Consider the following 27,264-nt stretch of genomic DNA (forward strand, 5'->3'; position numbering starts at 1 on the left):
AAAGGCTTACCCATTTCGGCCAGAGGTGAGCAGAATGCAGAATTTCTTTCTCTGGGGGCGATGAGTCTTTGGAGTGCTTCCTTGAAAACAGTATTCTTGAATCTTTCTAATGAAGGTGGAGATTGATGCTTGATAAACAAGGAGGTGAAATGTTATTGGGGTTAGCCAAAAATCAGGAATGTGGAGTAGTCCGATCAACCATGATTTTAGTGAATGATGTAGCAAGCTTGATGGACTGAGTGACATCCTCCTACTCTAAATTCATCCATGTATAAGATTCCAATCATATAGCCAATTGTGCTATTGTCTCTGTTATTTCATAAATTCTAACTTTGTTCACAAGTTGGTGCAGCACTTTAAGGTGCGTGTTGCATTTGATAATCAGCATGAAGAATACTGGCTAAATATACCAGCCTGTTCAAAAGCCCTATGTTGAGCCCAGTGTTTCAGTCCATTACAGCAACTTGTCAGCAATAGGTAAATTCGCTTATCTTGGGAGCACACTGTTAACAAATAAATATTTTCATGAATTGCCAAAGCGAGCTTAGCCTTTCACAGACTGAGTGCCATCTGGGAGCAAGGAGGAACAAATCAGCCCATCAAACTGAAAGTCTAGAGCAAATGTCCTGCCCATTTTGATCAATGCATGACACTGGTGCAGAGTCAAGAGGATCAATTACATTCACTTCAGCTGCCTTTAGAAGCTTCTGAAGACCAGGTGATAAGCCAAAATTGCAGACACTGATGTACTCGGCTCAACTGAGCTGGTTTGCAAATGCTCATACCCTACCAAGCCAGTCACAACTGAGTTGGATTGGCCATGTAGCCAGAATGCCTGAGACTTGCTCACTAAAAGGCATCTTCCACAGAGGACCACTGTCTGGAGTATATACTTGTGGTGGTCAGAGGATGTGCTACAAGGACATCACAAAGAATTCATAATTTGTCCAAATTAATAACTCAGTTAGTCTGCAGTATCTTACCCTATCTGCAGTGAAGTTATGAAGGATAGATCTCCTTAGTAGTAACCTAAGGACCCATTGGATACCAGCTAAATACCTCAGAAGATGAACATAAATACCTCAAAGGACAAATGAGAGACATCTCATCACGCCATCAATGCATTTGGTTACTTCATCAAAAAATTGAATCAGTTTAGTTAAGCAGAATCTGCTTTTAACATAAATAATAAAAGATCTAGGTCACAGAAAAGATAGCAAGAGTCTGGTTATTAATCCCATCACAACATCGTCAGCTGTCTAAATGAGCTATCTATATTTTCCCTTTCACAAAAGAACTTCCCATATTCTGTCCTTGGCCTCTGCAATCAATAATTCAAAATTGATACCCTGTATTTCTTTCTCGTTCTCTCACTTTTTTTATAGCTTAAATCATAGACCTCCACTACTGCAAAATTCAAAGTGCATATCACAACTATATGTTAGATCGCATTTGGAGTCTTATGTGCATTTTTGGTCGCCACACTACCAGATGGACATGGAAGATTTGGAGAGAGTGCAGAGAACATTCAGTAGGATATTACATGGACTTGAGGGAATTGACTAAGAGGAAAGGTTAAAAAGCCAAGGGTGTTTCCACTGTAAAGATGGCAGCTGATCATCAGAAGCTGTTTTCCAGGGTTGAAGTATCAATTGCAAGGAGGCACAGGTTCAAGGTGAGAGGGAGAAAGGTTTCAGGGTCAAGTGCAAGGGAGGTTTTTCATGCAGAGGGTGGTAGGAGTCTGGAATGCACTGCCAGAAGAGATGGTGGGAGCAGGCACGTTGGCAACATTTAAGAGGCATCTGGATGGTTACATGAATAGGGAGGGAATACAGGGATATGGACCGAATAAGTGCAAAAGGTTCATTTTTTTTTCAGTTCAGTTTAGGGCATGATGTTCGGCACAGGCTTAGGGGCCGAAGGGCCTGTTCTTATGCTGTGCTTCTCTTTGTTCATTGTTCTTTGACTCGTTCAGTCTCTGTAACCATCTGAACCATGTGTTCACTGCGGTCTTTCAAACAGCCTGTGAATCCTTCCCAAATACATCACACTTTAAGAACAGGAAGATACAATAGTTGCGGTAAACCAGAGGCTTAATAAAATATTGCTTGATAACCTTTTGTTATAAAACAGCATTTTCTATGATTTCCCTGTGATTAATTCCAAAAGAGAATTTCAGTCAATAGGGGCAGCAAGGTGGCACAGTGCTGCCTCACAGCGCCAGAGACCCGGGTTCAATTCCCGCCTCAGGCAACTGTCTGTGTGGAGTTTGAACATTCTCCCCGTGTCTGCGTGGGTTTCCTCTGGGTGATTCGGTTTCCTCCCACAGTCCAAAGATGTGAATTGGCCATGCTAAATTGCCCATAGTGTTAGGTGAAGGGGTAAAGGTAGGGGTTGCTCTTCGGAGGGTCAGTGTGGACTTGTTGGGCCGAAGGGCCTGTTTCCACACTGTACGTAATCTAATCTAATCTAAAAATCTAATCTAAAGGCATAGTGAGGAAAGTTGTTTGATGTGAATGACTTTACTCATTATCAAACATAGAATAACACAGAACAAAATAGGTCCTTCGGCCCTCGATGTTGCGCCGACCTGTGAACTAATCTAAGCCCATCACCCCACACTATCCTGTCATCAGCCATATGCTTATTCAAGGACTGGTTAAATGCCCCTAATGTGGCTGAGTTAACTACATTGGCAGGCTGGGCATTCCATGCCCTTACCACTCTGTGTGTAAAGAACCTGCCTCTGACATCTGTCTTAAATCTATCACCCCTCAATTTGCAGCTATGCTCCCTCGTACAAGCCAACGGCATCATCCTAGGAAAACTACTCTCACTGTCCACTCTATCTAATCCTCTGATCAGCTTGCATGTCTCTATTAAATCCCCTCTTAGCCGCCTTCTCTCCAAGTCTCTCAGACTTTCCTCATAAGACCTTCCCTCCAGACCAGGCAGCATCCTGGTAAATCTCCTGTGCACCTTTCCCAATGCTTCCTGTAATGGGTTTCCTCCGGGTGCTCCGGTTTCGTCCCACAGTCCAAAGATGTGCGGGTCAGGTGAATTGGCCATGCTAAATTGCCCGTAGTGTTAGTTAAGGGGTATGGGTGGGTTGCGCTTCGGCGGGTCGGTGTGGGCTTGTTGGGCCAAAGGGCCTGTTTCCACACTGTAAGTAATCTATAATCTATAAATCTATAATATTCCAAGTGTGGACGCACTGGCATTTCGTGCAATTGCAACATGGCATCACTGCTCTGGAACTCAATCCCTCTACCAGTAAAACCTAATACACCATATGCTTTCTTAATAGCACTATCAACTTGGGTGGCAACTTTCAGGGATCTATGTACATGGACACCAAGATTGCTCTGCACATCCACACTACCAACAATTTTTCCATTGATCTAGTATTCTGCCTGGAGAAAGTGAGGTCTGCAGATGCTGGAGATCAGAGCTGAAAATGTGTTGCTGGAAAAGCACAGCAGGTCAGGCAGCATCCAAGGAACAGGAAATTCCATGTTCCTGATGAAGGGTTTATGCCCGAAACGTCGAATTTCCTGTTCCTTGGATGCTGCCTGACCTGCTGCGCTTTTCCAGCAACACATTTTCAGCTCTAGTATTCTGCCTTTCTGTTATTCTTCCCAAAGTGAATCACCTCCCATTTAGCTGTATTAAACTCCATTTGCCACCTCTCAGCCCAATTCTGCAGTTTAGCCAAGTCCCCCTGCAACATTCTTGCACACTCTCCACCACTCCACTGACTTTAGTGTCATCTGCAAACTTACTTACCCATCCACCTATGCCTGCGTCTTACTCATTTATGAAAATGACAAACAGCAGGGTCTGAAAACAAATCCTTGTAGCATACCACTAGGAACCAGACTCCAGGCTGAATATTTTTCAACAACCATTACTTGCTGTCTTATTACAGAAAGCCCAGTTTCTAACCCAAACTGCTAAATCACCCTCAATCCCATGCCTTTGCATTTTCTCCAAAAGTCTACCATGTGGAACCTTATCAAAGGCTTTACTGAAATCCATGTACACATGTCAACTTCCCTACCCTCATCCACATGTTTGGTCACCTTCTTAAAAAAAAACTGTGAGACGTGACCTGCTCTTGACGATACCATGTTGACTATCTCTAATCAAACTGCTGCTTGCTAGATGAATATAAATCCTTTCTCTTGTAATCCTTTCCAAAACTCTTCCTACAATAGACGTAAGGCTCACTGGTCTATAATTATCTGGTTCATTTCTATTGCCCTTCTCGAACAAGGGCACAACATTTGCCATCCTCCATTCCTCTGGTACTAAACCTGTAGACGAAGACAACTCAAAGATCAAGGCCAAAGGTTCTGTCATTTCCTCCCTAGCTTCCCAGAAAATCCTCAGACAAATCCCACCTGGCCCAGGAGTCTTATCTACTTTCACACCTTCTAGAATTGATAACACCTCTTCATTACTAACCTCAATCCTTTCTAGTCCAATAGCCCGTATCACAGTCTTCTCCTGTACAACATTCTTTTCCTGAGTGAAAACAGATGCGAAATATTTGCTAAGCATCTCTCTGATCTCCAGACACAACTTCTCACAACTCTCTTTGACTGGTCCTATTCCTACCCTAGTCATCCTTTTATTCCTCACATACCTATAGAAAGCTTTGAGTTCCCCTTTATTCTAGAGTCCCCGCATGCCACCTCCTTGCTCTTATTAACTCTCTTTAAATCCTTCCTAGCTAATCTATAACTCTCTATTGCCTCATCTGAACCAGCTTGTCTCAACATCACATAAGCCTCCCTTTTCGTCTTAACAAGAGATACAATTCCTTTAGTAAACCATGGTTCCCTTACCTTATCCCTATCTCCCTGCCTGACAGGGACATATCTATCAAGGACTTGCAATCAACATTTTGATTGTCCCCATCCCCTGCATTTTGCTACCCCATTCTATGCCTCCTAAGTCTTGCCTAATCAAATTATAAATACCCTTTGCCCATCTATAACTGTTGCCTTGTGGCATGTACCTATCCCTTTCCATCACTAAACTAAATGTAACCGCATTATGGTCACGCTGTCCAAAGTGCTCACCTACCACTAAAGCAAATGCCTGGCATGGTTCATCACCAAGTACCAGATCCAGTGTGGCCCTTCAACATACTGTGTCAGGAAGCCCTCCTGCGCACATTGGACAAAAACTGATCCATCCGACATATTAGAGTTACAGCATTTCCAGTCAATGTTGGGGAAGTTAAAGACCCCATAATGACCACCCTATTCCTTTCACTCTTACCCAGAATCATTTTGCTGATCCTCTCCTCCACATCCCTGGAACTCTGCGGAAGCCTATTAAAAAAACAAACCCCAGCAATTAGATTACTTACAGTGTGGAAACAGGCCCTTCGGCCCAACAAGTCCACACCGACCCGCCGAAGCGCAACCCACCCATACCCCTTACCTAACACTATGGGCAATTTAGCATGGCCAATTCACCTGACCCGCACATCTTTGGACTGTGGGACGAAACCGGAGCACCCGGAGGAAACCCACGCAGACATGGGGAGAACGTGCAAACTCCACACAGTCAGTCGCCTGAGGCGGGAATTGAACCCAGATCCCTAGCGCTGTGAGGCAGCAGTGCTAACCACTGTGCCACCGTGCCGCCTAAATGTGACCTCTCTTCTGTTTCTAACCTCAGCCCATACTACCTTAGTAGACGAGTCCTCATCAAAAGATCTTTCAGCCACCGTTATACCATCCTTGACTAACAAAGTCACACCTACTGTTGTATCACCTTTCCTGATCGTAATGAAAGATCTAAACCCTGGAACTTGCATCATCCGTTCCTGACCCTGCTTTATCCATGTCTCGAAATGGCCACAACATTGAAGTTCCAGGTACCTATCCACGCTGCAAGCTCACCTACCTTATTACAGATGCTGCTGACATTGAAGTAGACTTCAAACCAGCTTGCTGTCTGCCAGCATGCTCCTGTGACCATGAAATCCTGTCCATGTCCTCCCTGTGCACTAGAACTATACCACAAGTTCCCATCCCCCTGCTGAGCTAGTTTAAACCCACTTGCATAGCACTAGAAAATTTCCCACCCAGAATATTAGTACCCCTCTGGTTCAAGTGAAGACCATCCTGTTTGTAGAGGTCCCACCTTTCCTAGAATGAGCTCCAATTATCCATATTTCTGAAACCCACCATCCCTGCGGGCATGTGTTCAGCTGATATTTGTCCCTGTTCCTTGCCTTTCTTTCCTGTAACAAACCAGAGACAATAACTTTTTGTGCTAGCACTCAGCTTCTGCCCTAGCTCCCTGAAATCCTGCCTTACATCCCAATCCCTCTGTCTACCTGTATCGTTGGTATCTATGGGGCTGGTCACCTTCTCCCTTCAGGACTCCAAAGACACAACTCGAGACATCACGGACCCTGACACCAGGGAGGCAAAGCACCAACCGTGAGTCTCTTTCATTCCCAACAAACCTTCTAACTATTGAGTTGCCAATGACTAACACTCTTTTCCTCTCCCCCTTCCTTTCTGTGCAACAGGGACAGACTTCGTGCCAGAAACCTGCAACCCAATACATGCCCCTGGTAAGTATGTCCCCCACCACCACCCCAAACAGTATCCAAAACGGTATACTTGTTTTTCAGTGAAATGCCCACAGGGGTCCCTGCACTGACTGTTTGTTTGTTTTTTCCCCCTTTTAACAGTTACCCAGCTTTTTTTGTGCCTTGGAGTGACTACTTGCATTTAACTCCTATCTATCACAGACTTTGCCTCCCAAATGATCTGAAGTTCATCCAGCCCATGCTCTAGTTTCCTAATACGGTCTTGGAGGAGCAAGAGTTGGGTGCACTTACTGCAGATGTACTTGGATCAGACACTAATAGTGTCCCTCACCTCAAACATCATGCAGGAGCAACATTGCTCACCCTGCACTGCCATCCCTGCTCGTCCCCTTATCAGAAAGTACAAAAAAAGAGAAGCTTACCTGATGTGATTTACTTACTTCAACTATTAGTTAATGAAAAGAAATACATCTACTTTAACTGAAAGGCAGGTATTATGTTTTCATTTGGTCTAATTGGAGGAGCCCCATTGGCAAACTGAGCATTAAGTAATTGCTCAAGGCATAAGTTGTTCTCTTCATTGTCCTTGATTAACCAACTTAAATTTGTGTTTGACGAAGCTGATTTTTATGAATATGGGTCATGTTGCTAAACTTTTAATTTTGTTATAATTTTAGCTGTAATACCTATACTTAAAATATAACTGTTTATTCCTTCATAAAAGAAACAGTTTTGCTTTAGTAGCATTTCTAACATAGTGACATAAGTGGCTTTTGGCTTCATCTAACACAGATTTATCTCTGATTCTCCAAAAGACTGAATTTCAGGTCAATTATGCATATTAGATAATATTCATGCTTTTTAATTGAATGAATATTTTGTTTTAATGGATGAATTTTAATGTAAATGTGCATCCAGTTGAGTTGCATTGAGGCTAAAACTGCAGTTTAAGAATAATCACACTGGATGAACATTAGACATCTGAGAAATCTACAGTACCGAAAGAGGACTTTTGGCCTGTTGTATCTGCACTGGTCAGAAATAACCACTTAACAATCCGAATCCCATTTTCCAGCAGTTGGCCCAAAGCCTTGTATGCCTTGGCATTGTAAGTGTATATCTAAATATGATTTAAATATGAAGGGTTTCTGCCTCTACCACCCTTACAGACAGTGAGTTATACCATACTTTGAATGAAAACACTTTTCCCCACATCCCCTCTAAACTTCTGTCCTTTACCTTAAATCCATGCCCCCCAATCATTGATTTCCCCCCCCCCCAAAACAAAGGGCAACGTTTCTTCCATTATGAGCTATCCATGTCCCTGATAATGTCATACATCTCAATCATGTCCCATCTCAATCTCCTCTGCTTGATGGAAAACAACCCCAATCTGTCTTCATAACTGAAACTCTCCAGCCCAGGCAACATTGTGGTAAATCCCCTCTGCAGCCTCTCCAGTGCTGTCATATCCGTCCTGTAGTGGGGATTTCATGTGACCTGACCAACATGTTATACAGCTCTAGCCTAACCTCCCTCATTTTAAACTCTATGCAGTGAATGTGTAATCTTAACCACTTTATCCACTCGTCCTGATGCCATAAGGGACCGGTATACATGCACGCCAGGGTTGCTGTGATCATTTGTGCTTCCCAGGGTCCTACCATTCATCATTTATTCCCTTGCCTTGATTGTCCTGCCCAAGTGCATCACCACACATTTATCCAGATTGAATTTGATTTGCCACTGATGGCCCATCTGAACAGCCCGTCTACATCCTGTAGTAATCTTAAGGCTATCCTCCTCACTACTTAACATCCCACCAATGTTTGTATCATCTGTGAATGAGATTTATTTGACAGTAACAATTAACTTTTTTGATAAACATGGAATATTACCCTCAACCCAAAACGTGGCAGGCAAAGCTGAAAATGTTGCAATATACTCATCGTTTACTTGGAGGAAGGAAGTGTAATTAAAGGAGAAACTGAAAGTCTTTTCACATTGAACAACTTCCCTTTGTTCCTGTCCTAATCAGGTCTCTTTACTTACCTATTTATCCAATACATCAACAATTGTATCAATGCCACTTCCTGCTCATGCTCTGAATTCCAGAGTGAGAGGTTTAAACAACTGAAAGTTCAGCTGCTGATTGTGGAGTGATTAAAATTGAGGATGCACAAAAGAATAAATGCCTTGAAGGGTTGAAAGCCAAAGGAGATTAAATGATAGGGAGGGCAAGCCAGTCAGGGATTTGGAGAAAAAAAGGAGAAGCTTAGCCCAAACCTCTGGAATCCTCTCCATGAACTTTTTCACTTTTCTGGCTATGTCTCTTCTGTTAAGATGCTCCTGAAACCCGAGTCTTTGATCAAGCTTTACGTCCTCTATACTGACTTCTCTTTCTGTGACTGTTGTTAAGTACCTTGTGGGTGTTTTCCATAAATAATGTGCCAATATGCCATACAAATTCAAATACAGTCTATTGTGATATAACACAATAGTTTTGTTCTTGTGCGATCTTGCTTTATAAGAAATCATGTAATAGGAGTACCATTTAAACCAAAGGGACCAGAATCATGCTATAACCAATCCAGGTAAGGAAAGCTTGCGTTCTACAAATAATAGTGTCAATTCTTCAATTGTGTTGTAGCCTATTTGTGTTGAAGAAACACTTGTTACAGCTGAACCAACTGTGATTCTTTTAATCCACCTGAGACGATGAGTAGGATTTCAGTTTAATGATTTACCCAAAAGATGTCTGTTAAAATCAGCTGTACAAGTAACTAATAAAACACTAAGTAGTTGGACAGTTAACAGTGAAAAGAGAAAGGATAACATCATGAAACATAATGCAGTAAACTGCTTTTCATTTTGGAATGCAGGGTGTTACAGAAGAAGAAAACAGCCATGGTGCTGGAAATGGGCCTCCAAATGGGCCAAGTCTGGGCTCCCCAGTGAAGGTGAGGTCTGAGACTTTGCAACCAGATCGTGATGTCCCTCTATTAAGAAAGTTAAGATCCATACATAGCTTTGAATTTGAAAAACGTATCGCTTTGGAACCAAAACCCAGCACTGATAAATTCTTGGAAGCCTGGTAAGTGTCTCTTTGTTCAACTTTGGCTTATCTAGAACTCAAGAAAATTATTTATGCTTAGCACTGCTCATCTATTAATTGGAAACTTGTTTCTTAGGACGTTCATTAAAAAGAAAATCACTATTCTTACATGAAGCATAGAAAATAGGAGCAGATGTAGGCCATTTGATAATAGCTGATTATCCAACTCTCTACATTGGCCAGACTTTATGCTGTATGATCCCTTTAGCTTAAGAATGTTATCTAACTCCTTCCTGATAACATCCAATATTTTGCCCTCAACTGCCTTCTGTGATAGAGATTTTCACAGACTTATTGCTCTCTGGATGAAGACAAATCTCCTCCTCTCAGTTCTAAATGGCCTGACCTATATCTTTTAGACTGAAAACCCTGGTTCTGGAATTTGCAGTCACCAGGAACATCCTTCCTTTGAAACCTGAACACTATGGGATAATTTAGCATGGCCCATCCACCTAGCATGCACATGTTTGGATTGTGGGAGGAAACTGGAGGAAACCCATGCAGACGAGGGGAGAATGTGCAAACACTGGCACCACTCCCCACCTCTTCTTATGCTACATTGATGACTGCATTGGCGGCACCTCATGCTCCCACAAGGAGGTTGAACAGTTCATGAATTTCTCGACACATTCCGCCCCAACCTCAAATTCACCTGGACCATCTCTGACACCACCTCTCTTTCCTAGACCCCTCCATCTCCATCCACGAGGACCGACTGATTCCTGATGAAGGGCTCCGTCGATTCTCCTGCTCCTCAGATGCTGCCTAACCTGCTATGGTTATCCAGCAACACACACTCTACTCTGATCTCCAGCATCTGCAGACCTCACTTTCTCCGAACTCCACACAGTTGCTCAAGGCTGGAATCGATCCCAGGTCTCTGCCGCTGTGAGGCAGCAGTGCTAGCCACAGTGCCACCCTCACGGTGGCTCAGTGCTTAATATCCTAAATTAATCTAGTCCCATTTGCCAGGATTTGACTCTCAACCCTTTCTATTCATGTACCCTCACATGCCTTTTAATTGTATCAGCCTCCACCACTACTTCTGGCAGCTCATTCCATACACAACCACCCTCTGCATGAAAAACCTGCCCCTTAGATCCCTTTTATATCTTACGCCATCTAGTTTAGGACTCCCCTACCGGAGGGAGATGACCTTGTCTATTTCCCTATCCATACCCCTCATGATTTTATAAACTTCTATAAGGTTACCTCTCAGCCTGCAATGCTCCAGTGGAAAAAGATTCAACCTATTCAGCTGCTCCCTATAGTTCAAACCCTCCAACCCTGGTAATATCCCTATACATTGTTTCTGAACCTTTTCAAGTTTCACAACGTCCTCCTATGTCAGGGAGACCAGAATGTGGCCTAACAAGTGTCCTGTACAGTTGCAACATGACCTCCCAACTCCTACACTCAATGCACTGACCAATAAAGGCAAATGTATCCAAAAGCCTTTGCTCTTCTGTCAACCTGTGACTCCACCTTCAAAGAGCTATGAACCTGTTAAGGGTTGCTCTGCTCAGCACTTGTTGCTGCTCCGACTGAGCTCAATCTGGGCCTCACTCCATTAGCTTTTGTAGGGAAGTTTCGCTGCTGCTTTTCATCCCCAGGTGCGCTGTGCTAATCGCTGGTTGCTATTCCAACAAGTCATATCCTCGGACAGCCTGTGCATTGTCCAGTTGCAGAAAATTAAGTTTTATAAGTCTCATTGTAAATATAAACTTATAACACTATTGAAATAGCTGCAGATAAATGTATTATCTTACTTAGAATCCAATCGCTTTGGTATTACAGCTGGTTTGTTCTGTAGTTTCCATTTAGTACACAGAGCTAATGGGGCAGAACAGATGAAGGAAAGAAACAATACATTTAATTTTATTTTCAATGTTTGCCACACATTAGAGGTCTGAATTTAGGCCTCGTTACCTTTAGAGCCATTCTGGTCATTCTGGCTACATGCCACAGTGTTCCATTTATTTGAGTGAAGTTTCCAATTTTGGAACATTATGGAGCTGATATAGAGCTGCTCTGCCAAAGACATGCAGACTACCCTTATGGCTACTGCTGCATAAGAAAGAAATGAAGCCTTGCAAAATCCACAATCTCGGAATGCCTCGAAGAGTTTCCTATTCAATTAAGTACTTCTAAAGTTGAATGAGTGCTGTTATCCTTTCATATTGGATATTTTTAAATTAATTTGTTCAGAGGTATTATAGTACAGCTTTGGTGCAGGTGAGACTTGAACCAAGACCTCCTGACTCAGAGGTAGGGCACTAGGGACACTACCACTACACCACAGGAACAAAAGTAGGCTGGTCAATCCCACAAACATAGAAACATAGAAATATAGAAAATTACAGCGCAGTACAGGCCCTTCGGCCCTCGATGTTGCGCCGATCCAAGCTCACCTAACCTACACTAGCCCACTTTCCTCCATATGCCTATACAATGCCCGTTTAAATGCCCATAAAGAGGGAGAGTCCACGACTGTTACTGGCAGGGCATTCCATGAACTCACGACTCGCTGAGTAAAGAATCTATCCCTAACGTCTGTCCTATACCTACCACCCCTTAATTTAAAGCTATGCCCCCTCGTAATATCTGACTCCACACGTGGAAAAAGGTTCTCATGGTCAACCCTATCTAAACCCCTAATCATCTTGTACACCTCTATCAAGTCACCCCTGAACCTTCTTTTCTCCAATGAAAACAGCCCCAAGTGCCTCAGCCTTTCCTCATACGATCTTCTTACCATACCAGGCAACATCCTGGTAAACATCTTCTGCACCCGTTCCAGTGCCTCCACATCCTTCCTATAGTATGGCGACCAAAGCTGCACACAATACTCCAGATGCGGCCGCACCAGAGTCTTATACAACTGCAACATGACCTCAGGACTCCGGAACTCAATTCCTCTAACAATAAAAGCCAGTACACCATATGCCTTCACATGTTCCTTCACTAAGTGAGATCATGGCTAATCTGCAGCCTAACTCCATATACCTGCCTGTTCCATATCATTGAGTCACAGAGATGTACAGCAGACTCTTCAATCCAACTTGTCCATGCCGACCAGATATCCCAACCTAATCTAGTACCACTTGCCAGCACCTGGCCCATTTCCCTCCAAACCCTTCTAAATCAAATACCCATCCAGATACCTTTTTAAATGTTGCATTTGTACCAGCCTCAACCACTTCCTCTGGCAGCTCATTCCATACACACACCACCCTCTGTGTGAAAATGTTGCCCCTTAGGTCCCTTTTAAATCTTTCCCCTCTCACCCTAAACCTATGCCCTCTAGTTCTGGACTCCCTGACCCCAGGGAAAAGACTTTGTCTATTTATCTTATCCATGCCCCTCATGATTTTATAAACCTCTATGTTAATCCAGTGACAAGTAGATTTGTCACTTTTTCAGGAATGAGAATGGCCACCAGAAATATAATGCATATAAAACAACATATTGAAAATCTTCACCTCCAGTTACCTTCTGTAACTGTTTTACATTTGTTTTTGACAGGTTTGGATTTTTAGTTAGTTTTTGGCAGTTGCTGTTGTGGCCTTGAAGAAGTGGAAGCTATTTATCCCTCACAGGAATCCATCCTGCACACATTGGACAAAAACTGACCCATCTAAACTACTTGAACTACAGTATTCCCAGTCAATATTTGGAAAGACCCCACAACAACTACTCTGTTACACTCGTTCCTATCCTCTACATATCTGGAACTATTCGGAAGCCTATGGAAAACTCCCAGCCGGGTGTCCTCTCCTTTCCTGTTTCTAACCTCAGTCCATACTACCTCAGTAGAAGAGTCCTCAAATGTCCTTTCTGCAACCGTAATACTGTCCTTGACCAACAATGCGACACCACCCCTTCTTTTGCTATCTTCTCTGTTCTTACTGAAAGATCTATATCTTGGAACCTGCTACAACCATTCCTGTTCCTGCTCTAGCAATGTCTCCGAAATGGCCACAGCATCGAAGTCCCAGATACCAACCCATTCTGCAAATTCACCCACCTTATTCCAGGTGCTCCTGGTGTTGAAGAAGAGGCACTTCAGACTACCTTTCTGCTTGCAGGTGAACTCTGCGACCTTGAAACCTCACTTCTGACCTTACTACTCTCAACCTCCTGTACATTGGAACTATAGGTTAAATTCCCATCCCCCTGCTGAATTAGTTTTAACCTTCCCAAAGAGCATTAACAAATTTTACTCCCCCAGGGTATTGTGACCCCTCTTAGCTTATGAACGTTTTTTATCTATCCTTTTGTTTGTTGGTGAGGTGTGTGTATCACAAGTAAAGCCACATTCATTACCCATCTGTAATTGCCCTTGAGAGATTGCTGATAGCCTGCCTTCTTGGTCCCCCTCTATCCTTCTCCAACCACTGTTGTTTATGAGTGAAGTTTTGTTAGTAATTTTAATATCGTTATGTTTCTTTGCCTGTGAAGCTATAATATTCTTGCAGCACACATCATTTAGATTAAATGGAAGAAATTAACAAATAGATTTGGGTGGCACGGTAGCTCAGTGGTTAGTACTGCTGCCTTACAGCGCCAGGGACCCGGGTTCGATTCCAGCTTCGAGTGACTGTGTGGTGTTTGCACATTCTCCCTGTGTTTGCGTGCGTTTGCTCCACAATCTAAAGATGTGCAGGTCCGGTGAACTTGCCGTTCTAAATTGCCCATAGTATTAGGTGCATTAGTCAGGAGTCTCTGTGGGTTGCTCTTTGGAGGGTCGGTGTGAACTTGTTGGGCTAAAGGGCCTGTTTCTGTATTGTCGGGTCTCTAATCTAATCTAAAGTAACAGAAATAACATAGTTGCATAGTAGGTATTTATTTCATCCAAATGCAACTACAGGTTGTTTGGACAACTTTGTATTTTTGTTTTCAGTCTGTGTAACAATACACCTTTCTTTGTGCCCAGTTCCACCAAGGCTCAGGATGACTTGGCCGCTACCCCGCCTCCAAAAGCCCCTGCTGCTGCTCGTACTGACAGAGTATGGCACTTTGATGAGGAGTACATTCCTGACAGTTCAAAGCCCATTTCTGTGGGATCTCCTGAACATGGTGATGCTGTTGTTAGCAATGGATTTGTCGCGGTTAATATAAGCTCCTGCAGGCAGGAAGTTGACTCTAAGGAATGGGTCATTGTAGACAAAGACCGTGACCTCCAGGATTTCAGGACTGATGGAGGTCAGGGCCAGAAATTGACCAGTCCATCTGGACGAACAGATGATGAGGAGCCAGATGTTCTAGCAGAAGATCCTCTTCAAGAGGAAAAATTAACATTGGAAGCCATTCTGAGTGAAAAGATGGAGCGTTCACGATCTCAAGAAGCAGCAAGAGAACAGGTACTGATGCATGAAAAGTGTGGCTTTAGAAGCGTATGTTTATCTAATTGCTGAACTGTAGTATTCAATAAGACTGTTAACTACTATAGGTCACTGATGAGAGTTCTGTGAAAATTTAGTCTGAGAATCATATGTAGTCAAAAAATGTAGAAATGTTTTATTTCCTTTTTTTGCATACAGATTGAAAGGACTGATACTAATTTACCCCATCCCATCTGTCTGTCTGTCTCTGCCATCTTGTGTAAATGTATTGGAATAACATTGCCGTGTTGTCCTTGGTCGAATCTACTGACATGCTAAAGTTCAGCTTTAAATGTAAATGTTTCTGAAACTGAAACATTTATCTTAATGAGAAAATAGCTTAAATACTTTGCACCAAAGATGCAAAAATGTATAGGAAGGCATCCAGGTGTGTAAGTGCTCAGAATTTAAAATGGAAAAAACGTGAAAAAAAATCACGAGACAGCTGCGTTTTGAGCATGGGACTTGAATTTCAAAGTAGGAAACAGTGATAAATTTTTGGCCTTAGTAATGACTTGTGTGGCTATTGCACATTCCCATTGCATGGGAATCTTGATTATCCAAACGCGATGGGTGGGCACTATTTCGTTCGGATAATTGATTATTTGGTTAATCGATTAAATGCCTTTCTTCTGGGGCTTGGAGTTTTTAAACTCTGCTCCTTGTTCAGGAGACTGCCGCAGAACAGCATGCGAGGCCCCATCCCCAACACCACCCCACAAAGCTCACGGCCCCGTCCAACACCGTACTCCCGCCCCCAACCCCGTACACACCCACCCCCTCTCCAGGGCAGCTGGATTGGACACCAATAGCAAGACTGCTGCAGTTGCCTTTGTGGGGTAAGTCTCCAAATAGAGCGCGCGCACACACACACACACACACACACACGCACACACGCACACACGCGCGCACACACACACTTTTTGACAGGTCCCACCTTTGCCCTGTACAGGACAGTGTTGGAGGATTATGTGGGGAAGGGGGGTTTAGGGTACACCCCTGTGTAGAACTCCAGGGAAAGTGTGATGAGAGAGAGGGCGGGCAATTTGTCATTTGGGGACGGTGCCTGTTTAATCACTGTAAGCAAAAGACGCGATCACTGTTGGAAGCACATCTTTGATGTAGTGTTTCCTTCGGGACCTTGAGATCTCCTTCGGTTAATCCGATATTCGGATAATCGAGGTTCCTCTGTGCTTCATTTCAGAAATAATACTGGAGTCATGGAAAGGTGCAGGCAGGCTTCACTAGATTGATGGTCAGAATGAGGTTTCCGTTACAAAGGGGAATTGTCTTTTTTCACTGTATTATAAGAGGATTGCCTGAGGTTCTCACAGTCATGAAAGCATTTAAGTAAAATGAGCATATAGAGGTTATTTCCCACTGGTTTGGAAATAGCAACCTGATGGTCAAAGGATTATCATTAGAATGCTTAACCATGAATAAGTGTGAAGAAGAGGTTTAAAAGACTTGGAAAAATAAATTAACCAACTTGCATCCCTATAGTGCCTTCATATTGGAAAATCAATTGTATCCAATTATTCCTGACACATCCTCCACTGCTCTCTGGGATAGGGAATTTTAAAGATTAATGACACATTTGGGATAGCCTCCTTGGCTGCATCTTAAATGGTAGACCACTTTGTCTGAAACTGAGATTCCATTTTTTTCCATGTGTAGAAATTTCCTTTCTGCATCTATTCTGCTGAGACCCCGAAAATCTTTTTGTTTCAATAAAATCACCTCTTATTCTTCAAAACTCCAATGAGAATCGGCCCAAACTGTCCAACCTTTCCTCGTGCATTCATCAACCCCCTTGTGCCAAGAATCAAACTAGTGAAACTTCTCTGCAGTGCTTTCAATGCAAGTATATCCCTTCTTCAATAAGGAAAGCAAAACTATACAGTACTCTAAATTGCACCAACACCATAATTCAGTCGCAGTAAAAGTTCTGTCACCCTTAATAAATGTTACTTACCTGCACCTGCACGCTCACATTGTGCCATTTATGTACATGGGTTCTCACATCCTTTGTACTGCTTCCCAATTTTTCTGTCTTTTAGAATCAGGTTGACAAGAAAATAGCTCAGGTCTCTGTACTTAAGAATGACTATTTATTACGAATAAATACATTCTAGCTACAGATAAGCAATTGTGAACTGTTGATATATCGCTGAACTAGTTAATATCTAATCCCTTAACACTCACGCAAGACGCAAAAATAAAGTGTAAGGTGGTTGAGGCAAAGACCGGGAAGGCACTTCAATGGATCCTTTTCACAGGATTCAATGATAAGGTATATTTGGTTTTTTAGGATGTCCTGCTTCTTGATTCTCCAACTCTAGATACCATTACTTGCAGAAGATACAAGGTGACTTATTCACACAGTTCTCTGTCTTACTAGTTAAGAGCCGCAGCTTTCAGGAACTGCAGTGGACAAACTAAACCAAGCTTCTTTAGGTTTAAGGTGGTCTCTGCTGCAAAGAAGAGGCACGGCTCCTGTTCTTGGGAAGATTCGATAATTCAGGTGCAAACGCTATCATTCCCAAATTCTCCGGCTACCTGGGAGAGAGTCAAGTAATGGTTGGCACATGGAAGGCTTTTGCCATGAATAGCTGTTCCCTGTTTGGCAGATTAATCAGCTACTTGTTGACTGCCAAAACTCAATTTGTACACACCCCTTGACTGCAGTTTGTCATCAGCATCCCACTAGCTTCCTTCCTTGTCTGCCCCCTTCTCCAACCCCCACACTACCCAGTAGTTTAAAAACATTTAGAATGCATAAATGGCAACTTGCTTCAAAAAAGTATAGTTCTGCTTGAACAACACTTGATTCTTTAAGCAGTCTTTTTACCCTTTATGTCTATAGTTAACAATACAGAAAAGTAAAGGGGTGTGCTCTTTACATCGTACCTAATAAAAGTGAATGTCTAATGTGGCACAGAATACTGGCAAAAACAATGCCTTTGTATAGGGTGTCATTATAACTCGGTTTGTCCTTGGAACAATTGAACTGCAGTAGCTTAGACATATTAATTACCTAACATTCACTTTGTCAGCATTTTAGTTTGTTGGCAGCCTATTCCAGCATTTCATTGGTATATGTTTAGTACTGTAGCATAGCTGTCAGTGCATCAGTTGAGCATTGTCCAACCTCTTTGGTGTCCGGTGTGACTATTTTTCTTAACCCATGAACAAAACTACTGTTGAGCAGTTTGTAAAAGATAAATCCTTACTTTGGAGAATACCAAGTCCACTAAGTGTTCTAATGATCGTGTCTCTGGTGAGTGCAGCTTAACTGTTGACACTGCAATTTCTTGAAGTAACAGTTTTCCTGTTGACTGTAATCCATATCACTGCCATGATGAAGAATAAAGCAGGCAAAAGGCAGGGTATGGGAACTGCGTACTTCATCCAATTATGTCATACAGGCCTGTGGCTGATTTCCATTTACCTACGTTTTCTATTTGTGGCACAGGATTTGTGATCCCACACAGAATACAAATCTGCTATTTAAATGATTCCCTAATATTAGGATTAGTGGTCTAAAATATCCACTATTTCAAGAGACAGGGAGAGTCAGAGAGAGACACACACACACCACTGCTGCCTCACAGCGCCAGTGACCCGGGTTCAATTTCATCCTCACTAATTGTCTGTGTGGAGTTTGCACATTCTCCCCGTAACTGCGTGGGTTTCCTCCAGTGCTCTGGTTTCCTCCCACAATCCGCAGATATGCAGGTTTGGTGAATTGGCCATGCTAAATTGCCCATAGTGTTCAGGGATGTGTAGGTTAGTGGTAAAAGTAGAGTACTAGGGAATAAGTTTGGGTGGGATACTCTCCAGAGTGTTGGTAGGGACTTGTAGGGCCGAAGGGCCTGTTTCAACACTGTTGGGATTCTTCTTAAAAAAAGGAAGCACAAGTATTAATACAAAGAAACTGGGATCATATAGAAAAAATGCAACTGATGAGGAAAGGGTTTAAATCCTTGATTTTGCAATACACCTATGATCAGAATCAAATGTCGAGATATAGGACACTGACATGTAATAGCTGTGAACTTGTCTCAAAGTTGCTTCTTTTAGAAGCTGTTTAACCTTTGGTTATCTGTTCTTATCTCTCCTTCTTTTGCCTGTTATTTTGTCTGACACTCCTGTTAAGATGTGTGGGACAGTGGGCTTTTTAAAAAAGAATATGACTAGTCATGACTATTATTTAGTTTACTCTGACACCTCATTGTTTTATTAGTTACTTTTAGTTGGTTAGTTTATAGAAACTATACAAATTATTGTGAACATCACGTTAATTCATAAATTATAACAATGTTTATTATGGGATTGAACAAACATGTGAATAAGACTTGGGGGCCATTATATTGTATGTATGTACATAAGAACATGCCTTGACTGTTAACAATATTGTCAGGTGTGAATGCTATATCTAGAAATATAATACATTGATTCACTGATTAAAAAAGCATTACTACAGAGATACAGAATTCTTTTTTGTTGCATTAACTGTAATTTTTAACTATAATTGGTTCACTCAATTCAAGTTGTGCTATTTGTCCAAGCCGATAGCAACTTGAGCTTCATCATGTGTAATGGAGGTTGATGAAGGTTAAGAGATGGAAAATCAATGGGAACCACTGAAGGGTTAGCATCAGGTGTGTGCATGGCTCAGAGTAAGGTTATCCATGTCACAGGTTTTCATGAAAAATCAGGATAGATTTTTGTTTGTCTTTTGAAAAAAAAGAGATCTCCATTTAAACAATCAAACTTTTTTTAATCAAAATAGTATTACACTTTCCTAGCGTAGCTCAGTATTCCTAAATAAATTTCCGCATACCCCATAGGACAGTAAAGATTTTGGGTTATGGTAGAGAGAGAGAAATACTCAGGTTTAATAATCTCTAATGTTGCATCTTTTTAGGCTGTAGATTTTTCAACTGAAATACTAAATTTAAGAAAATAATACTGTTGCTTGTGCAGTGGTAGTATTCTTACCGTTAGACTAGGATGCCCAGATTCAAGTTTAGGGTGGCACGGTGGCACAGTGGTTAGCACTGCTGTCTCACAGCACCTGAGACCCGGGTTCAATTCCCAACCCAGGCGACTGACTGTGTGGAGTTTGCACGTTCTCCCCGTGTCTGCGTGGGTTTCCTCCAGGTGCTCCGGTTTCCTCCCACAGTCCAAAGATGTGCGGGTCAGGTGAATTGGCCATGCTAAATTGCCCGTAGTGTTAGGTAAGGGGTAAATGTAGGGGTATGGGTGGGTTGCGCTTCGGTGGGTCGGTGTGGACTTGTTGGGCCGAAGGGCCTGTTTCCACACTAAGTAATCTAATCAAGTTCTACTTGCTCCAGAGGTGTGTAGTAACATCTCTGAACAGATTAGAAACATAGGTTAAAATAAAAGAAAATATTACTTGAGTTTATCTTTTTTCTTCTGATACAAATTTCATTCCAACATTGCTCAGTCATATTAAAAAATGTTACTTAAAAATGTATTTTGTTCAGGGCTTATAACGCTGCTGGTCAGACATTGGATGCTGCCAGCCATAGTTAGTTGTTAATGTTGTCAAAATGTTAAGAATTTGGCTAGACCTGTGTTTGCTCACTTACCTTGGCTCCTATATTGGCAATATCTATATATAAATTTCATTCTTGTTTTTACATTTGTTGAAGGCCTCAACGCTCCTTTTTAGAGTCATAGAAATGTACAGCATGGAAACAGACCCTTCGGTTCAACTCTTCCATGTTGACCAGATATCCTAACCTAATCTAGTCCCATTTGCTAATGTTTGGCCCATATCTTGCTGAACCCTTCTTATTCATTTATCCATCCAGTTGCCTTTTAAATGTTGCAATTGTACCAGACTTCACCATTTCCTCTGGCAGCTCATTCCATACACGTACCTCTCGGAGTGAAAAAGTAGGCCTTTAGATCTCTTTTAAGTTTTCCTCTCTCACCCTAAACTTCTAGTTCTCCCCCACACCAGGGAAAGACCTTGTCAATTCATCCTACCCTGCCCCTCATGATTTTATGAGCCTTCATAAGGTCACCCCTCCGCTTCTGAAGCTCCAGGGAAAACACCTCAGCCTATTCAACCTCTCTCTATAGCTCAAATCCTCCAACCATGGCAACATCCTTGTAAATCTTTTCTGAACTCTTCAAGTTTCACAACATTCTTCTGAAAGGAAGACCAGAATTGCACATAATATTCCCAAATGTCCTGCACATAATTTTCCAAATATTTCAATGCCCTGTACAGCCGCTGCATGATCTCCCATATACTCTGTGCTCTGACCAATAAAGGAAGGCCACCTTCACTACCCTATCTACCTATGACTCTACTGTAAAGGAGCTATGAACCCGGACTCCAAGGTCTCTTTGTTCAGCAACACTCTGCAGGACCATTAAGTGTATGAGTGCTGCCCTGATTTGCCTTTCCAAAATGTAGAACCTCACATTTATCTAGGTTAAACTCCATATGCCACTCTTTGGCCCTTTAGTCCATCTGATCAAGATCCTGTTGTAATCTGAGGTAACCTTCTTTGCTGCCACGACACCTCCAGTTTTGGTGTCATCTGCAAATTTAGTAACGATACCTCTTTTATTTACATCCAAATCATTTATATAAATGACAAAAATCAGTGGTCCCAGCACTGATCCTTGTGGCATACTACTGGTCACAGGCTCCAGTCTGAAAAGTAGCCCTCCAGCACCACCTTTGAGCTAGTTCTGTGTGGAAATGGCTAGTTTTCCCTGTTCTTCATGAGATCTAACCTTGCTAACCAATCTACCTTGATGAACTCCTTCCTGAAGTCCATATAGATCACGCCCACCTCTCTGCCCTCTTCAATCGTCTTCATTACTTCTATAACTTTGAATTTTGGCCTTTTTTGCAATGCTAGTTTAGATGCACCATCATTTGTAACTGTGCCACCAGCTGCTATGCCATAACCTTTGAAATTCGTTTTGCCACTCTAAAACCCCCTCCTCTTCTAGGAGGCTGCTTACGTGGTTTAGCGTCCAATCCTATTTGAGAGCAATCTTGTAAAGCACCTTGAGATATTTTATCATGCGGAATGTTCGATATAAATGTTTATTCCTGTTTATATCCACAAACTACCTTGTTGCTCAGCCTATACGAGGGTAAATTCTTCCAGAGTTTAGATTTGGATAGGAGATTGATCATGTTTATTATTTTAAACCAAATATACATAAAGCAAATATTTAAACAGGTAGGTTGAGACTTCTTTCACTTGAGTGTAGGAAGTTTGAAGACTACCTGATGGAAGTTTAGAAAATAGTGGGAGATATACATAGAGTTAATGGTAGTTGTCTTTGCCCTAGGATGGGGGATTTCAAGACTCGGGGGCACATTCTTAAGGTGAGAGAAGAGAGATTTTAAAAATAGACATGAGGGGCAAATTGTTTACACAGGATGGAATGTGTGGATTGACCTTCCTGAGGAAGTAGTGCGTGTGGGTATGATTACAACAACTATAAGTATACAAATTGGAAAGGTTTGGAGGGATATGGGCCAGGAGCAGGAAGGTGGGAGTATAGTTTGGGGTTATGTTCAGTGTGGACTGGTTGGACCACAGGGTCTGTTTTCATGCTGTTACGACTCTATGATGAAAGTTTATAGCAAACTATGATTATTTGGAAACTTGTGATTCTAAAGTAGAAGGAAATGGGTTTTTTTATTTCAGTCTGTGAAAGTTGAATCTTTTTTTTAAAGAAACGTAAATAGTCATTTGGAACAATTAACAAAAAGAAAGCCTTTCCAAGACGTTATATGACCTCAGCTAAAATACTCCACAAGCGACCTGATGCAATAATTGCTGTTTTATCATTGACTTGGGTTTTTATGACCGACAAAGTGGAGACAAGGAACCAGAAAAATGGTGAGGTCAATAGCAAGGCTCCTCACCAGCAGTAGGGTAGTATCGTTCATAGCAGCCTTCAACCCACCAGAGCTGGAAAGAGGTTTTAGATATTTTCTCATCAGTCTGTTCAGAGATGTTATGACATACGTCTGGAGTGGGTGGTTCTTGAACCCAGGCCTCTTGGCTCAGGAGTAAGGTTCAACAGAGTTATTGTTTGTAGAGTATATTAGTGAGAAAAGGATTACATTTTTATATTGGTTATATATGATCAGATCTTTCCAAATCACCATATTTATATTACTTATTTATTTTTCTTTATATTTTGTGTAATAACTAGTGTTCCTTTGTTAAAAGTTCATTTACAGCCTTGTGGGACCATTTCCAATGACTGACCACCACAGTAAACATATTGTAGAAGTAAAAGTTATGTCTATCAAGTCAGATTTAACATGAAACTATAAGATTTCAGAACAGAAGTAGGTCATTTGGTTGATTTGAGTTTCTCAGCCATTTTGTGAGATCATGCCTGATCTGATAATTCTCAAATCCACAAAGACTTCCACAGATTCACTGACTTCTGAGAGAAGAGATTCCTACTCATCCCTGGTTTGACTGTACAACCTTTATTCTGAGATTATCCTGAAAAATGTGTTGCTGGAAAAGCGCAGCAGGTCAGGCAGCATCCAAAGAGCAGGAGAATTGAAGTTTCGGGTATGAGTCCTTCTTCAGGAATCTTGGCTCAGATGATTTTAGTCATCTCCTCTGAGATTATGCTCTCTAGTCTTAGACTGTCCCATAGGAGGAAATAACATCTTGTGTGTTTCACTGAGGTCGTCTCTCATTCTTCTAAATTCCAATAGATACCAGGCCCAACCTACTGTACTTCTCGTAAGCCTTGATCTAGTGATCTTTTTCTGGACTGCCTCCAATGCCAGTATATTGTTCCTTCAATAAACGGTCTAAAACTGTTTACAATTTTCCAGACCAGTGACTTATATCATTTTAGCAATTTCCCTTACTTTTATACTCCATTTCCTTAGAAATAAAGACCAATATTCCGTTTGCTTTCCCATTGCCCATTATGTGAATCACAAGAAGCTAACATACATGAGAACTCCCAAATCCCTCTGTAGCTCTCTGAAGTTAAATTCTGAGTTTTGTTTTAAAGTGAGCTATAAGAGTAGCAGTCAGTCTTTTGGTAAAGTAATCGGAGGGGTAATTTTGCCTTGGTTGTCGGGCAGAAGACAGGAATTATTTTGCTTGAGACATCATTCTAAAAGAGTAAAGTAGCATCTTTGGTTTTTTTTTGCAACATTACAGAAGATAAATCTTATTAATTTAACATGATTCAGATAACATTACTCATGTTTACCTTTCTGTGGAATAAAGCGAATTAATCAAACCGGCTGTCTCCTTAACCTAGTTAGCTTGTCTGCTTTTAGCTCTGTCAGCTTGTCTGTACAAATGTCTCCTTTTCATTCCTTTTTTTTGTTCTTGTTTAAGGAAAAAACATTTATATACGTAACTGACCATTTTTAGAATTCTATACATGGATTTTGAAACTGTCCAAAATGTAATTCATAGTTATTTGCATCTTCGGAGAAACATGCCAACAGAAGCCCCTTGGTGGCTGAAACCCATTTTTGCAAGTTGAAAATTCAGTTTTGCAAGCTCAAAATTGGTTACCAGTTCTTTTAAAGAGCAGGTGTCAGCTATTTAATGGCAGAGTCCTAGCTCCTGAAAATAAAAATAATGTTTCTATACCAATAACAGAATAACAATAAAATAACAATATTTTAAATGCGTCTATCAGTGATAAATAGTGAAAATTGCAGCAATTTGTTTGCAAGAAGGCAAAGTAAAATTGACAGCACAAAAACAAACTAGGGAGATTAAAACGTGTTACCACTGAAGAAGTTTATCCATATCACCTCTGTCCAATGAGAGTACTTCATTCTTAGGTCCAAATTAACCCGAGTTTTGAGGAAGCATCACTTGACCTGAAACGTTAACTCTGATTTCTCTACAAAGGTGTTGCCAGACCTGCTGGGTTTTTCCATCAATTTCTATATCTGTCTCCAGATTAACCCTTTTTGTTAGAATATTTACCATGTTATTGAAAGGGAACTGAAGTGGTACTATTATAGTTTTCCTGAATTTATGTTCTGCCACAAAAAATTTTAACTGCCTTTTTAAGGCTTGGATTTTGATGGCCAAATTCAGTAAACATTCGATTAATTCTCATTTGTGGGACTAAGAGTGTGCTAGGTGATCAGATATTCCAGATAATCAAGAGGTACGCAAAATCACAGTAAAACCTGACCAAATAAAACTTCAAGACATCAAAATCCCTCAAAAGTTCTTTATAAAAGCATCAACACACCACCTCATTCTAGTGTAAAAACACACAATAAGTAATAAAATCTTAATGCGGGGGTATAAGCATCACTGTTAAGCTTTATTTATAGCATAAATACCTGAGACATTGCAGTAAATAATGGTATTTGAGGTATATAAGTTTTGCCAGTTAATCAAGAGTGCCTGTTGATAAGGTACCGGTGAAAACATTTTGCTGCTGTTCTTTTGGCCACGTAGATGAGAGTTGTGCATTGAGATCCTGCTGAACGAAGCAGAGGGAATTGCTCAGGTAACTGTCGCTTCTGATGTGCAATTCCCCAATCCTTGAATCCTCGGAAATATACATTTATATCATAAGGTTCTGGGGCAGTAAAGTAAATAGATAACTAGCAACAGTGCGACAATTAGTCTAACTGCTGGGGAATTATTAGACTAACACATTGACTGAGCATCACCAGTACCTGATATCCCTACCCACCCTCAATTAACTTACATAGTCCCATCATTCACCTGGTCCTTCCCTCGCATTGTACCTTGGTACCCTAACCACCTGGCACCCCCTCACTTCACACTTAGCTTAGCTACTCACCCTTTCACAAGGATGTGAAAGTGACTGTGTTGCTGGACCTTTAAATCACAACAACTACTGCTGTGCAAAAGAGATGGTAGTTTTGACTTCCACAAATGTCCTGCACTATGAGGGGCCTGTCAGATTTAAAGTATCCTCTGCATTTGTGAAGGAGAATTGATCAGAATCTCCAGTCAGAAATGTGGACTCTTGCTTGATGTAAAAAGTAGGAACGGAGTGACAATTTGACTATAACTGCCCCTTGTTGAAAATTAACCCCATAAGTGAGCAAGATAGTTGCTGCAAGAAAAAGGCATGAAAAGAGCAAAAAACATTCTGATTTCATTCAGAAAATACACTTTCAAATCTGCCCTTTGAAAATAACGTAAGAGAGAAGTTTTTGTGTGATGTTCATCCATTAATTGCAAAATGACAGGATTGAAGGCTGAAAATGTGTTGCTGGAAAAGCGCAGCAGGTCAGGCAGCATCCAAGGAGCAGGGGAATCGACGTCTCGGGCATGAGCCTGACCTGCTGCGTTTTTCCAGCAACACATTGTCACCTTTTAATAGCTTAGCTATTGTCTTAGCTTAGAATCTGGTCTTTTTAATGTGGTCTATGAATGGTTTTCACCAGCAGTATCTCAAATAGAACATGTTCTGTAAGGACCAAAGGTATCTTTTCCTTTTCAGACTAGACAATCTGTGGTCACCTATAATTGAAATATTTATCAAATTCTTGTAAGTACTGAAGATCCACAGACTTAGACTTAAAGGAAAAGTTTCGTAAAATTCTGTACTCTGGATGTAAGCTTGCTCATTGAGCTTGAAGTTTGTTTTCAGACGTTTCGTCACCATACTAGGTAACATAATCAGTGAGCTTCCGGTGAAGCAGTGGTGATATGGCCCCCTTTTTATGTGTGTTCAGGTTTCCTTGGGTTGGTGATGTCATTTCCTGTTCTTTTTCTCAGGGTGTGGTAATGGGATCCAGGTCAATATGTTTGTTGATTTCCGGTTGGAATGCCGTGCTTCTAGGAATATCTGTGTGTCGCTGTTTGGCTTGTCCTAGGATGAATGTGTTGTCCCACTCGAAGTAGTGTCCTTCCTCATCTGGACGTAAAGATATTAGTGATAGTGGTCAATGGTCTCCTTTGACGTAACAACCTTATTCACATCCATCAACATTAGCCTGGCCAAGGAAACACTGACTACTTTATTAGAAGAACCAAAGACACAAACACAAAACTCCACCAACTTAATCAGCAAGGACAATATTGTCAAACTAGTGGACCTATGTCTTATCACTCACTTCATCTTTAACAACAAAACCAACAAACTAATGGAACACCTATGGGATCTCCAATATCAGG

General features: G+C 41.5%; 1 protein-coding gene across 2 annotated transcripts in view; it reads left to right on the forward strand.

Moving 5' to 3' along the window:
• The window catches only part of LOC132818056 (tau-tubulin kinase 2-like), a 277,076-nt gene that overhangs the window by 194,836 nt on the left and 54,976 nt on the right, over window positions 1-27,264 (forward strand). For both annotated transcript variants that reach the window (XM_060828686.1, XM_060828687.1), the window contains exons 12-13: window positions 9,463-9,674; window positions 14,632-15,058. In XM_060828686.1, the coding sequence (XP_060684669.1) occupies window positions 9,463-9,674; window positions 14,632-15,058 (639 nt within the window). The remainder of the gene's footprint in view (window positions 1-9,462; window positions 9,675-14,631; window positions 15,059-27,264) is intronic.

The sequence above is a fragment of the Hemiscyllium ocellatum genome, chromosome 8 (assembly GCF_020745735.1).
Source record: "Hemiscyllium ocellatum isolate sHemOce1 chromosome 8, sHemOce1.pat.X.cur, whole genome shotgun sequence".
Lineage (NCBI taxonomy): Eukaryota > Metazoa > Chordata > Chondrichthyes > Orectolobiformes > Hemiscylliidae > Hemiscyllium > Hemiscyllium ocellatum.